The 15,452-nt window shown below is 38.4% G+C and overlaps 1 protein-coding gene across 2 annotated transcripts in view; it reads left to right on the plus strand.

Annotated features, from left to right (window-relative positions):
- LRP12 (LDL receptor related protein 12) overlaps window positions 1-15,452 on the plus strand; it is an 89,084-nt gene that overhangs the window by 50,722 nt on the left and 22,910 nt on the right. For both annotated transcript variants that reach the window (XM_061123615.1, XM_061123616.1), the window contains one exon: window positions 14,971-15,106. In XM_061123615.1, coding sequence (XP_060979598.1) covers window positions 14,971-15,106 — 136 coding nt within the window. The remainder of the gene's footprint in view (window positions 1-14,970; window positions 15,107-15,452) is intronic.

The raw sequence follows: 15,452 nt of genomic DNA on the forward strand, positions 1-15,452 counted from the left end.
TGAAAAAAATCGTTAAGAATAATAGGAATAAGTTTATTGCTGTATCCATTCTTAAGTATCTGCTCTAATGCAGAAGAATGAATATCCAGTTATTATTCATTCTGAATATAGGATATCCTGGGTATAGGATTTCCTGCTTTCAAAGATATGTGTGATTCCCAAGTCTAAGAGTAATGAGAGAGTATCCTAAGAGTGAGTGATACATTAATATAAAGTTTTCTGCTTATACTGATTCCTATATTTTAAATGATAATTGAAAGCTTTCCCATGTTAAACTAGTTCAGTTCAGTTCAGTTGCTCAGTCGTGTCTGACTCTGCGAAACCATGAACCGCAGCACGCCAGGCCTCCCTGTCCATCACCAACTCCCAGAGTCCACCCAAACCCATGTCCATTGAGTCGGTGATGCCATCCAACCATCTCATCCTCTGTCATCCCCTTCTCCTCCTGCCCTCAACCTTTCCCAGCATCAGGGTCTTTTCAAATGAGTCAGCTCTTCACATCAGGTGGCCAAAGTATTGGAGTTTCAGCTTCAATATCAGTCCTTCCAGTGAACACCCAGGACTGATCTCCTTTAGGATGGACTGGTGGGATCTCCTTGCAGTCTAAGGGACTCTCAAGAGTCTTCTCCAACACCACAGTTCAAAGGCATCAGTTCTGCGCTCAGCTTTCTTTATAGTCCAACTCTCACATTCACACATGACTACTGGAAAAACCATAGCTTTGACTAGACGGACCTTTGTTGGCAAAGTAATGTCTCTGCTTTTTAATATGCTGTCTAGGTTGGTCATAACTTTCCTTCCAAGGAGTGTCTTTTAATGTCATGGCTGCAGTCACCATCTGCAGTGATTTTGGAGCCCAGAAAAATACAGTCAGCTACTGTTTCCACTGTGTCCCCATCTATATCCCATGAAGTGATGGGACCAGATGCCATGATCTTAGTTTTCTGAATGTTGAGCTTTAAGCCAACTTTTTCACTCTCTTCTTTCACTTTCATCAAGAGGCTCTTTAGTTCTTCTTCACTTTCTGCCCTAAGGGTGGTGTCATCTGCATATCTGAGGTTATTGATATTTCTCCCGGCAATCTTGATTCCAGCTTGTGCTTTATCCAGCCTGGCATTTCTCATGATGTACTCTGCATATAAGTTAAATAAGCAGGGTGACAATATACAGCCTTGACGTACTCCTTTTCCTATTTGGAACCAGTCTGTTGTTCCATGTCCAGTTCTAACTGTTGCTTCCTGACCTGCATACAGATTAGACTAGTAAACATTGCTGTTAGAGTGCTGGTAATTATTTCCCTAAAGGGAAAAGGTCAGTTTGCTGACCTGAAAAAATTAGAATGAAATATGAAGTAATTCTAAGGGGTATTACTTATATCCAACCTGTCTCCTTCCAGCTCAGTCCATCTTCAGAATGTTGACCCTTGGTTTCATTATGACAGAGATCAGGTATTAAAGGATCTGGACGACAAAGGTCAAAAAAATCAAGATGCTAAGTGTGAGCAACAAACCCAGTCAAGTTGCAGAAGTGAACTTTCGAACTGAGTTTCTTCCTGACCAGGGCTTGTGTGTTCCCTGTTGAGTTGCAAAGCTGAGCTGTGTCCTCCTGGGGGCATCCTGCCAAAGAGCCATCTTATACTTACATGTCATTCATCTTTCAGATTCTGACACTCAACGTGGTACTTGCCCTGTGTTCTCAGCAATCCATGATCTTCAAGCTCGACATGTTTGCTTTCTAAACTCTGCCTATTTGTCCAATATGAAGAATCTGTAAGAACACAACCACTTTCCATTAGTCATCCAGCCCTCTCTGGTTTCCTCTTCTCTACTTCTCTTTCGTTTGAAATACCTCCCTCAGCATTCACTGCCTACCCTTATTGCTTCTATTCTGCCCCATATCCTAATCAGCTTACCAGGAGTTAATGTATATATGTACATACTATTATTAAAAGAACTTCTAGAATCCTGTTTACAAAGCTGTTTAATTCCAAAGAGACTAGGAAGCAGTTTTGTCCGACCTGCAGTTCCTGTATAGATTTGTAGTCAGAAGGAATCGGTCTTTAGAAACTTTAAGTGTACCCTCTTTATCTGTGCTATCATAAATTCTGTACCTGTTCTCTCCAGGTGAATATAGGACCAAGACATATTTTTTAGCAAATGAGACCACTTTTATCTTTATTGAAATTCTATTGAGGCCTCTTCCCCCCATCCCCTGATAATATTTCCAGGTGTCATAGGGAGCTCCCTAGTGGGCAGTAGTGTGACCTGGCAACCAAAAATCCCACATGCTGCTACTAATACCTGGCACAGCAAAATAAATAAATATTAAAAAAGAAAAGAATGCTTCTCTAAAGCCTACTGCCTGGACTCCAGTCTGTGACATTTACTTTTTTGTGACTTTAAGAAAATTACTTAATTTCTCTGTACCTCCATTTTGTAGTCATTGGTTAAATAGGGCTAATAATAGTAATAGTTAAATGTGAAAAGACATGAGAAAAAGAAGTACCTGATGGGCAGTAACATTATCATTAGCCAGGGGACCTACAGACCTGACCACACACTCCTCACTTTGAGTATATTCACAGATCTTGAATTTATGAACCATAAGCTTCTGATTAGTGACAAAAGTCTCATCTTTAGCACTTTTCACCATACTTAGCTGTAACTTTTCACACTGGTGCCCTTCTTTTAAATTAACAGTGGACCAGTTGGCATTTGGTTTCCAGCCTAATCATCTAACTTTACACCATAATTTTCCATGTCTTGGTGCCTTTTATTGCTTGCATAGGTATAATGTTTTCCATGTTTTTCATGATTCACTTATTATCCTCAGGATCATTCATAGGTTCATCACACATGACCATTCTACAGTCACCATTTGCTTGTGAATTTTTTTACTTTGGAGATGGTATTTAAGTTCATTTATTTCCATTGGAATCAAACCCTTTTTATTTGTATTTTCAACATGTGGAATTGCTTTTGTATTCAACAGCCATAGTGGAGTTAATATTTATGGAGCACTCTATACACTGAAAAAATGAGGTGGCCAAATGATAGTGACCACCGTTGACTATAAATACTTTGAAACAGAGTGAGCATGCTTTTGTTTCATACTAAAACTTGATCAAGTAAAATTTTACAAGTGGAAGAGTTTCTGTACCTGCTTTTTAGCTGATCTCTTTGCTGCACCAGTTTGTCTTCCCACGGGTTGTATACAGCAAGGTATGTTTACACAGTGTTTGTATCATATCAACTCTTTTAGCAGTAGCATACCTTGCCTTAGCTAGTATCTATAGAATTGAGTCACTAAATTCTTCTAATTTAGAATGTGCTCTTTACTCTGATTCTTCTCACTTCTGTTCAAAGAAACCCTTTGTTAACAGTCAAACTTGACTTACATAAGGCCCAAAAGTGGGCCTTTGTTTCTGTTTAATAATACCCTATGCCTTATGATGCATTGTTTATAAATACACACTATGTCATTTGGGACTATATTGTCTTGTATGCAAGGTCTTCCCAGATGGCTCAATGGTAAAGAATCCGCCTGCCAATGCAGGAAAAGTGGGTTCTATCCCTGGGTTGAGATCCCCTGGAGAAGGAAATAGCAATGCACTCCAATGTTCTTGCCTGGGAAATCCCATGGACAGAGGAGCCTGGCAGGCTACAGTTCATGGGGTCTCAAAGAGACTGAGCAACTGAACAGAAACATGTCTTATATGCTCTCATTACTATTTATATGTTTCTTGGATTCAGTTAATAAGCATAATTCATTTTTACAAAGCTTCAGTGTCCATGAGAACATTAATTTTCTTCATGTTCTTTTGTGCTTTTCGTATATATCTCATATACTTAAGGTGGCCAGTAAGCACAGCTGATTTTTACTTGTATTTCAGTTTTGTGATTTGTTAAAACCAAAGGCACAAAGATTTCATATCACCTTTAGTCACAAAGTGCCAAAAACCCTTGTCAGCTTTGGAAAGAAACCCCATTCTTCATCTGTGGAACAGGAAATTGTACTTTTTCCCTTACAAGTAGAACTGTAAGTTTCCTTCCGTGTCTCTTTTTTTCAGGTCTTAAAAACCATGAAATATTTTGAAATCGTCCTCTTCTCTCCCATGTGGCCTCTAAAATAGAGGTTGTTTGCACAGTTTCTATTCTTTAAATGGTTACTTTAAAGATAATAGGTATGGTGTACAAATCTGATCTTGAAATCATAGTTACCTGCTTTTTCTATGGGATTATTGAACTAGTATCAGAATAAGCATGAAGAAGTCTTGAGTGTTTCTCATTAGTTTTGCCCTGTTTTCTCAACTCTACGGTGAGATCTTTGTATTTTAAACCTGGAAATTATCAAAATTTTATTAAGAATGCCATCAAAGAATCTCTACCTAGTTACTTTCCAGTTAATTCTCCTTTTCTTAATTGAGAACATATATGATCAATTAAAAAGTGTATTATTTAGTTTAGCCTTTAGTGCATTTTAACCACTAGCATTATAATAATGCTATTTTCTTTTTTCATTTCAAATGTCCAAATGGAATAGGCTTTAGGGGAGCTAATCAGATAACCAGAGGTTTTCCTGGCAGCTCAGATGGTAGAGTCTGCCTGTGATGCAGGAGACCTGGGTTTGATCCCTGGAGAAGGAAATGGCAACTCACTCAGTATTCTTGCCTGGAAAATCCCATGAACAGGGGACCTTGGCAGGCTACAGTCCATGGGGTCACAAAGAGTTGGACACAACTGAGCGAATAACACTTACTCTAATCACTGCATTCTGTGAAGAAGACACTCTCAAGGTTGAAAGTTGCTAACTTTATTGAATGAACATTTGGAACTCTTAATTTGGGAGCTTCTATAGAGATATATATTGTCAGCACCCAAAATACTTGAATATTTGTTTATATCTAAAGATACTAAAGTAAATTAAATAGATACTTTTTGTAGGTATTTGTGTTTGGATAACAAAAAATTGATCCTGATTATTAAGAGATATATTAAGAAAGCAAAATGAACAAAGGCTAAAATACAGTCATTCTTGCCATAATGCCATGTGTGTGTTCCTGGAAAATCTCATATTCTGCAAAACTGAGCATTAAACTAACAGGGCTTATGAGAAAGGTAGTTTTGGTACAGATTGCTTACAACTATGTAACTTTGTAAGTACAGCCCTAACAAATAAAATGTTGATCCAAATGCCAGGACAAATATCTCCTGACAGTTACACCTAGACTCAGTCCATACTTTGCAGCCACATACTCTGAAGTTCAGACTTCCTCCTTGAAGATACATGCTTCTTCTAATGGAGACCAGTTTAATCAAAACTAAAAACATAATTCAGAGATCAGTTTAGTCGCTCAGTCATGTCCAACTTTGCGACCCCATGAATCGCAGCACGCCAGGCCTCCCTGTCCATCACCAACTCCCAGAATTTACTCAAACTCGTGTCCATCGAGTCGGTGATGCCATCCAGCCATCTCATCTTCTATCCCCTTCTCCTCCTGCCCCCAATCCCTCCCAGCATCAGGGTCTTTTCCAGTGATTCAACTCTTCTTATGAGGTGGCCAAAGTAGTGGAGTTTCAGCTTCAGCATCAGTCCTTCCAATGAACACCCAGGACTGATCTCCTTTAGGATGGACTGGTGGGATCTCCTTGCAGTCTAAGGGACTCAAGAGTCTTCTCCAACACCGCAGTTCAAAAGCATCAATTTTTTGACACTCAGCTTTCTTTATAGTCCAACTCTCACATCCATACATGACCACTGGAAAAACCATAGCCTTGACTAGATGGACCTTTGTTGGCAAAGTAATGTCTCTGCTTTTTAATATGCTGTCTAGGTTGGTCATAACTTTCCTTCCAAGGAGTAAGTGTCTTTTAATTTCATGGCTGCAGTCACCATCTGCAGTGATTTTGGAGCCCCCCCAAAATAAAGTCTGACACTGTTTTCAGGTACCCTTAATCAATTAAGGTGTTCTGTTTTATTTTGATAGTGGGGAAAGGTGTTCACATCTGCATCTATACTTGCAGCCTCCTAAGATGGCTTAATACAGAGTAAAGTTTAGCAGTTCTTTAAACCAGTAAAAGTAAGCACTTCTTGCAATAAAAGAAGTTACTTCTTAGGGGTTTTCTCCTGCTCCTGGTTACTGCACATCATTCACATGCTGGGAATAAGATCTTTACAGCTTTGCATTATACTGATGAGATGCCTCTGTTTGCCAGTTATATATAAATTAACTCTATTGAAGAAATAATCAGAGAATAGCTAAAATAACTGTGTAAACAATTGTGATGACATGGGTAGAAAAAATGGAAGTAAAAGATTAGGTTTGGTACATTCTAGATTGGAATATAGTCAAAAATCTAGAAAGACATTTAAACTATCAGAACCATATACAAATTTTGTTTAAAACAAACAAAAATTCATTCCCTAAAGCAACATTTTGTGAGTGTATATCCCAACTCATGTCAGATAAGTAGTTAATTATGGCATAATTTTACATTCTTTCCAGAACATGATAGTGCCCAGCATATATTAAATGAACAATCACTGCCCTCTTTCACATTTAGCCTGGCCACTGCCTTAATAATCATCTCAGTATGGCATTCCAGGCATTATTGCCAACCAGTCTCCTTTGGTCTATCATGTGATGTTATTTATCAACAGGTTGCTGTAATCCAAACAGTGGGCTAATCTCCTTACCAAAATCAGTTCAGTTCAGTTCAGTCGCTCAGTCATGTCTGACTCTTTGCGACCCCATGAATCGCAGCACGCCAGGCCTCCCTGTCCATCACCAACTCCCGGAGTTTACCCAAACTCGTGTCCTTGGAGTCAGTGATGCCATCCAACCATCTCATCCTCTGTCGTCCCCTTCTCCTCCTGCCCCCAATCCCTCCCAGCATCAGGGTCTTTTCCAATGAGTCAACTCTTCGCATGAGGTGGCCAAAGTAGTGGAGTTTCAGCTTCAGCATCAGTCCTTCCAATGAACACCCAGGACTGATCTCCTTTAGGATGGACTGGTTGGATCTCCTTGCAGTCCAAGGGACTTTCAAGAGTCTTCTCCAACACCACAGTTCAAAGGCATCACTTTTTTGATGCTCAGCTTTCTTCACAGTCCATCTCTCACATCCATACATGACCACTGAAAACCATAGCCTTGACCAGACGGACCTTTGTTGGCAAAGTAATGTCTCTGCATTTTAATATGCTGTCTAGGTTGGTCATAACTTTCCTTCCAAGGAGTAAGTGTCTTTTAATTTCATGGCTGCAGTCACCATCTGCAGTGATTTTGGAGCCCAAAAAAATAAAGTCAGCCACTGTTTCTACTGTCTCCCCATCTATTTCCCATGAGGTGATGGGACCAGATGCCATGATCATAGTTTTCTGAATGTTAAGCTGTAAGCCAACTTTTTCACTCTCCCCTTTCACTTTCATCAAGAGGCTTTTCAGTTCCTCTTCACTTTCTGCCCTAAGGGTGGTATCATCTGCATATCTGAGGTTATTGATATTTCTCCCGGCAATCTTGATTCCAGCTTGTGCTTCTTCCAGCCCAGCATTTCTCATGATGTACTCTGCATATAAGTTAAGTAAGCAGGGTGACAATATACAGCCTTGACGTATTCCTTTTCCTATTTGGAACCAGTCTGTTGGTCCATGTCCAGTTCTAACTGTTGCTTCCTGACCTGCATACAGGTTTCTCAGGAGGCAGATCAGGTGGTCTGGTATTCCCATCTCTTTCAGAATTTTCCACAGTTTATTGTGATCCACACAGTCGAAGGTAGTTGTATTTAATTCTTGCAGAACTGTTATGTGGTAGGTAGTGTTTTAATCCCCATTTACAAGTGAGGAGGTAGATGCTAAAGTATTATCAAATTGATTGCGATAGTAAGTCACCTCAAATCTTTTATGTAAAAGGGTAAAATATAACATGAACAATAGTATAAATATAGCAAAATAAGAAAACAGTGAGATTACAGTTGATGGTAGATACTTAAACTGACGTGTTATGATAAGTTGGGAATGAGAAGTCATTATAAGATACTGAAATAATGGAAAAGTAGAAGACTCTGAAAGCCATTTGGAAGATTGGGACAGACATATAGGAGACAAAGCAGGCCTTTTAAGAGGTGATGAAGGCAGCCTCAGGTTGTGACTTTGTGATTTCTAGTTTTAGTTGCTGTGAATTTTATTTCCTACACTTAAGAATTCACTGAGATTGCCTGTGGTATTCTTAAAGTAAGTTTACTTTTTACTTGAATTAGGTGAAATGACTATTGTTTTTTCCAAATACGAGGTCTACGATAATAACAATTCAGAATTTAAAATAAAGAGAAGGATTTGAGAAACACACAGTTCTGATCATATTGAATTTGTAATGTCCAGTGGACCTTTGATTATGCAGTCTCTGGGTTAGAGACTTTTTGACTCGTCAACTATAGATCATAAGGGGAGATGTAGGCATAAATGAGATCTCCCATAGAGAGAGAGAAGAACATAAAACTTGGGAATGAACCATGACATCAGTATGTCAGGAGCTGGCTGAGGAAGAAGGATCCAGTCTGAGAACAGTCCCAGAGAGTCTGAGTTAGGAGAACTAAAAGAGTGATGTCAGCAAAGTCAAGGTAGTATGGGACCAAGAGGAAAAAGATCACTGTCAGGTGGCCTAAAGAGATCAAGTACCATGGAAAGTGAGGGGACATTTGATTTGGTGGTGGCCTTTGCTTGCTAACACAGTTTTGATGGGGTTAAGGTAAGAATATGAAAATGTGATCTCAGTGGGTCAAAGAGACAATGCAAAGTGATGAAACAAAAAAATTTACCAGTGCATCCTGATAAGTATCAGAAATATAGTAGAAGTATATTATGATGATGAAAGAGGGGCATGATTTAGGGCTGAAATAGGCCTTAGAGATTATTTAAACAGCAACTGCTTCTTTTAACACATGAGGAAACCAAGTCTTTAAAAGGTTTAGTAGTTTATACTATGGCAAAGCCCGTAGTGGCAGATAGAACAGATAGGACCTAAGTCTTCTGATTCCAAACCTACCAGTATATATAGGCAAACTCTAAGCTCAAAAAGGAGGGGAATTTTCTTTTGATTTCTGATGTTTGTCGTATTCTTTGAGCATGTGAATGTGTTCTTTCTCATATATAGAAAGGGATAAATAGTGGTTGTGCTAGAGTATATTAATCTGCATGTCCAGTGTATATTATATGTATAAAGATGTTGGTAAAAAGCCACTGGCTGAATCTAAAACAAAATGCCAGACTCAGTCATGTTGGAAAATTTAATCAAAATATATATTCATAGCCAATTAAGAGAGAAAATTTAATTTTTGATCAGGTAGAATCAATAAATAATGTTATAGAAGTATTAAGTGAATTAGAATGTTAAATAGTGAATATTAAAATAACTGCTCTTATTTATGAATGGTGTGTCTGTCCTTTGTCAGTTGTATGAAAATAAAATATTTACAACAGTATTTTTGAGCATCCATGCCATATCATAATTTCTTTAGTTTTTGGTATAAGAGCACCACCTATGGGTTTCTTGGGTATTTGAGGGAAAACTTTTTAAGCAAAATCTAATAAAACAAAAATGTAATAAAATTCTTTCCTGTTTTGCTCTACAACTAGTCTCTCCACCTGAGTTTATTTAAAGGTTGGGAGTTATTTGCTTTATCATAGGTTACTCCCACCTGGTTTTTGGATGTTTCCCAAAACTGTTAGATCAGCTGATAAGTATTTGAGTACTTACATGCCATTACAGTGTTATAATTGTAAGTTGAACACAGTTTAATGTAAAATTGTATTATTCTCTCTAACATAAATGAATCTTTTAATGAAAATGAACAGTTTACAATATCCTGGGGGAGATATGATAATAATAGTTTTTTCCAATTTATTTGTATATATCTTCATGAAGTTAAGAATTTGTTCAATATACAGCTACAAAATGCTTTGGCAAGAGAGTGAAGAAAGGAAAAAGGGCTTATAAATGACTTGGGCATCTTTTCATTGATTGCTGAGATGATAACTCATTAGAACAAGGTTGTAAACAAAATTCTGGCACTTCGGTATTCATTCAGTTCAGTTCAGTTGCTCAGTCGTGTCTAACTCTTTGTGACCCCATGGACTGCACCACGCCAGGCTTTGCTGTCCATCACCGACTCCTGGAACTTGTGCAAACTCAACATCCATTGAGTCGGTGATGCCATCTAACCGTCTCTCATTCTCTGTCATCCCCTTCTCCCCCTGCCTTCAATCTTTCCCAGCATCAGGGTCTTTTCCAAGGAGTCAGTTCTTCGCATCAGGTGGCCAAAGTATTGGAGTTTCAGCTTCAGCATCAGTCCTTTCCATAAATATTCTGGACTGATTTCCTTTAGGATGGGCTAGTTGGATCTTCTTGCAGTCCAAGGGACTCTCAAGAATCTTCTCCAACACCACAGTCCAAAAGCATGAACTCTTGGGGGCTCAGATTTCCTTATAGTCCAACTCTCACATCCATACATGACTACTGGAAAAACCGTAACTTTGACTAGACAAACCTTTGTTGGGAAAGTAATGTCTCTGCTTTTTAATATGCTGTCTAGGTTGGTCATAATTTTCCTTCCAAGGAGTAAGCATCTTTTAAATCCATGGCTGCACTCACCACCTGCAGTGATTTTGGAGCCCAAAAAAATAAAGTCTGTCACTGTTTCCATTGTTTCCCCATCTGTTTGCCATGAAGTGATGGGATCAGGTGCCATGATCTTAGTTTTCTGAATGTTGAGTTTTAAGTCAACTTTTTCACTCTCCCCTTTCACTTTCATCAAAAGGCTTTTTAGTTCTTTGCTTTCTGTCATTAGGGTGGTGTCATCTGCATATCTAAGGTTATTGATATTTCTCCCAGCAGTCTTGATGCCAGCTTGTGCTTCTTCCAGCCCAGCATTTCTCATGATGTACTCTGCATATAAGTTAAATAAGCAGGGTGACAATATACAGCCTTGACGTACTCCTTTCCCAATTTGGAACCAGTCTGTTGTTCCATGTCCAGTTCTAACTGTTGCTTCCTGACCTACATACAGATTTCTCAGGAGGCAGGTCAGGTGGTCTGGTATTCCCATCTCTTTCAGAATTTTCCACAGTTTGTTGTGATCCACACAGTGAAAGACTTTGGCATAGTCAATAAAGCAGAAATAGATGTTTTTCTGTAACTCTTTTGCTTTTTCGATGATCCAGCAGACTTTGGCAATTTGATCTCTGGTTCTGCTCCCTTTTCTAAATCCAGCTTGAACATCTGGAAGTTCACGGTTCACATACTGTTGAAGCCTGGCTTGGAGAATTTTGAGCATTACTTTGCTAGCGTGTGAGATGATTGCAACTGTGCAGTAGTTTGAACATTCTTTGTCATTGCCTTTCTTTGGGATTGGAATGAAAACTGACCTTTTCCAGTCCTGTGGCCACTGCTGAGTTTTCCAAATTTGCTGGCATATTGAGTACAGCACTTTCACAGCATCATCTTTGTGGATTTGAAAGAGCTCAACTGGAATTCCGTCACCTCCACTAGCTTTGTTCGGAGTGATGCTTCCTAAAGCCCACTTGACTTCACATTCCAGGATGTCTGGCTCTAGGTGAGTAATCACACCATCATGATCATCTGGGTCGTGAAGATCTTTTTTGTATAGTTCTGTATATTCTTACCACCTCTTCTTAATATCTTCTGCTTCTGTTAGGTCGATACCATTTCTGTTGTTTATTGTGCCCACCTTCGCATAAAATGTTTCCTTGGTATCTCTAATTTTCTTGAAGAGTTCAGTAGTCTTTTCCATTCTGTTGTTTTCCTCTATTTCTTTGCATTGATCACTGAGGAAGGCTTCCTTATCTTTCCTCGCTCTTCTTTGGAACTCTGCATTCAAATAGGTATACCTTTCCTTTTTGCCTTTGCCTTTCACTTCTCTTCTTTTCACAGCTATTTGTAAGGCCTCCTCAGACAACCATTTTGCCCTTTTGCGTTTCTTTTTCTTGTGGATGATCTTGATCACTGCCTCCTGTACAATGTCATGAACCTCCATCCATAATTCTTCAGGTACTCTATCAAATCTAATCCCTTAAATCTATTTCTCACTTCCACTGTATAATCATAAGGGATTTGGTTTAGGTCATACCTGAATGGTCTAGTGGTTTTCCCTACTTTCTTCAATTTAATCTGAATTTGGCAATAAAGAGTTCATGATCTGAGCCACAATCAGCTCCCAGTTTTGTTTTTGCTAACTGTATAGAGCTTCTCCATCTTTGGCTGCAAAGAACATAATCAATCTGATTTTGGTATTAACCATCTGGTGATGTCCATGTGTAGAGTCTTGTGTTGTTGGAAGTTGTTTGCTATGACCAGTGCATTCTCTTGGCAAAACTCTCTTGGCAAAGCTTTTGCCATGCTTCATTTTGTACTCCAAGGCCAAATTTGCCTGTTTTTCCAGGTGTCTCTTGACTTCCTGCTTTTGCATTCCAGTCCCCTGTAATGAAAAGGACATCTTTTTTGGGTGTTAGTTCTAGAAGGTCTTGTAGGTCTTCACAGAACCGTTCAACTTCAGCTTCTTCAGCATTACTGGTTGGGGCATAGACTTGGATTACTGTGATATTGAATGGTTTGCCTTGCTTTATTAAGACTTCAGTGTTAATCAGCCTCAAATAGAATCACATTTGGATAAATATAGTCTTTTTGTAAAATATCAAATTAAGTATTTTTTTGGTAAGGGGAAAGCAAAAACAATTGGAAACTTTGTGTGTGGGCAATAAGATGTATGCTAGACTCAGTGTTTTATATACCTGTATTTCATGCCATGAATCTCTGTGTTCGAAAAGTGATTAAAAACAAGATCCCTTTGGCAGTATACCCTAATTTCAAACCAGATGCATTTTAGGCTTGAACCTGCAGAGGTTTAAAACCTTGATGCATGTTTTCTGCGGGGAATGGCTAATTCTATAGAAATAAGGATTGACTTTTTGAGCAATATAGTTTGCCATATGTTGACCATTATGGATAAAAACTTTGTAAAATTACCCCCTAGCAAGCATACTCAACCTAAATTGAACAGACCATAACCTCTATTACATAGACACACACACAAAAAATGGTCATTTTGGCAGCTACTTTCCCCACTTATAATTTACTCCTTTTTATCTGCTCTTACTTTAAAAATTAGTCCAGTCTGTCAGAGTTGTATCAAATAAGAGATTCCAAGATTTTAAATTTTATTGAAGGTTTAAACATTCATTGAATATTTTTTTGCCTGTGGCTCTTGAGGGAGACTAAATTCTGAGATTATTAGCTGAATTCTGGATTGTTAAAATGTGAACTGTGAGAGTTCAAGGTAATGAAGGGAGAATCAGTTCAGTTCAGTTCAGTTGCTCAATCTTGTCCAGTTCTTTGTGATCCCTTGGACTGCAGCACGCCAGGCTTCCTTGTCCATCACCAAATCCTGGAGCTTGCTCAAACTCATGTCCATCACATTGGTGATGCCATACAACCATCTCATCCTCTGTCGTCCCCTTCTCCTGTCTTCAATCTTTCTCAGCATCAGGGTCTTTTCCAAGGAGTCAGTTCTTCGCATCAGGTGGCCAAAGTATACTGGAGTTTCAGCTTCAGCATCAGTCCTTCCCATGAATATTCTGGACTGATTTCCTTTAGGATGGACTGGTTGTAACTCCTTGCAGTCCAAGGGACTCTCAAGAGCCTTGTCTAACACCAGAGTTCACAAGCATCAATTCTTAGGCACTCAGCTTTCTTTATAGTCCAAACTCTGACAATCCATACATGACTACTGGAAAAACCATAGCTTTGACTAGACGAACCTTTGTTGGGAAAGTAATGTCTCTGCTTTTTAATATGCTGTCTAGGTTGGTCAAAACTTTTCTTCCAAGGAGTAAGCATCTTTCAATTTCACGGCTGCAGTCACCACCACCTGCAGTGATTTTGGAGCCCCCCAAAATAAAGTCTGTCACTGTTTACATTGTTTCCCCATCTATTTGCCATGAAATGATGGGACCGGATGCCATGATCTTAGTTTTCTGAATGTTGATTTTTAAGCCAACTTTTTCACTATCCTCTTTCACTTTCATCAAGAGGCTCTTTAGTCCCTCTTCGCTTTTTGCCGTTAAGTGTGGTGTCATCTGCGTATCTGTGGTTATTGATATTTCTGCCAGCAGTCTTGATTCCAGCTTGTGCTTCATCCAGCCCGACATTTTGTATGATGTACTCTGCATATAAGTTAAATAAGCAGGGTAACAGTATAATACAGGCAAAGTGCTGCTAGTAGTTTGAATTTATTCTCTGTTTCTAAGATGTTTAGATATCTAACTGCATAATGATAACTTTAATCACTGTTTCAAGCCTTTATTTTTAAAATAATTTAGGAATCATTTATGACTTTGTAATAAAGTTTGGAATTGTTCCTGGAATGAATCAAAGAACTACTTTGAAGAAATGTTTTGCTGCTTTTATCCAATCATCTACCCACTTCTTAACAACTCAGCATCTTACTCTTGTGTTTATGTGTGCTTTCCTTTAATTATTTTGTTCAGAAGACTATATGATTTTTTTAAAGTATCCAAAAAGTAGTTCAGTAAAGTTGATTTTTAGGTAGTTATAATAAATAAATTTAAAAGGTGAGTCTTAGAAAAAAGATAGATGGATGGATGTACCAGTTGATCTCCATGGCTAAAGCTAGCAGTCTTGACTCTTAAATTGTTATTCAGAGATTCAAATTGAAAACTTCCATGCCTCCTCAAAACTTTATACTTAATTAGGATAAGACAATTTGACTAAAAGGACAGAAAACAATCTAATTAGAATAATGAAAGTTTTTAAGGTTGGCCATACCATATTTTATTGTATATGACTTGATGTCGGAAGTGTCTCTTTTAATAAATACTGATTTACTTAATGCTTTGTTTAAAATACAATAATTTTCCAAGATTGCTTCGACTATCTTCCAGCCTGTGGAGAAACTCCAGAACAGATTCGAGCACCGAGTGGGATAATCACAAGCCCAGGCTGGCCTTCCGAATATCCTGCCAGAATCAACTGTAGCTGGTTCATAAGGGCAAACCCAGGGGAAATCATTACTATAAGGTAATTCTGATACCTCCGTGTATTACTGTATGATATTTTATTACAAGATATAAATTCACTTTCCAAGTATCATCGCTCAACATGCAGTAGTATAAAAAGATGATTTTTAGAAAATAAATTATATTTATCATTACCGTCTCGTGGGAAGGAATAACTGCCCATTCTTCCTATTCTATTAGGGCATGTGTTTTGAATATTTTCTAATGGTGGTAATGAATTTATACTGAGCCATCTGTATTCTTCTAGGCCATCTTTTAACAAAAGCTACACATTTGCTGAATAGTTTATTAGAATCAAGAGTGTAATCTTAGGCAATGAGACAAATAAACAGACTTACTAATCCTCT

The sequence above is a fragment of the Dama dama genome, chromosome 21 (genome assembly GCF_033118175.1).
Source record: "Dama dama isolate Ldn47 chromosome 21, ASM3311817v1, whole genome shotgun sequence".
Taxonomy (NCBI): Eukaryota; Metazoa; Chordata; class Mammalia; order Artiodactyla; family Cervidae; genus Dama; species Dama dama.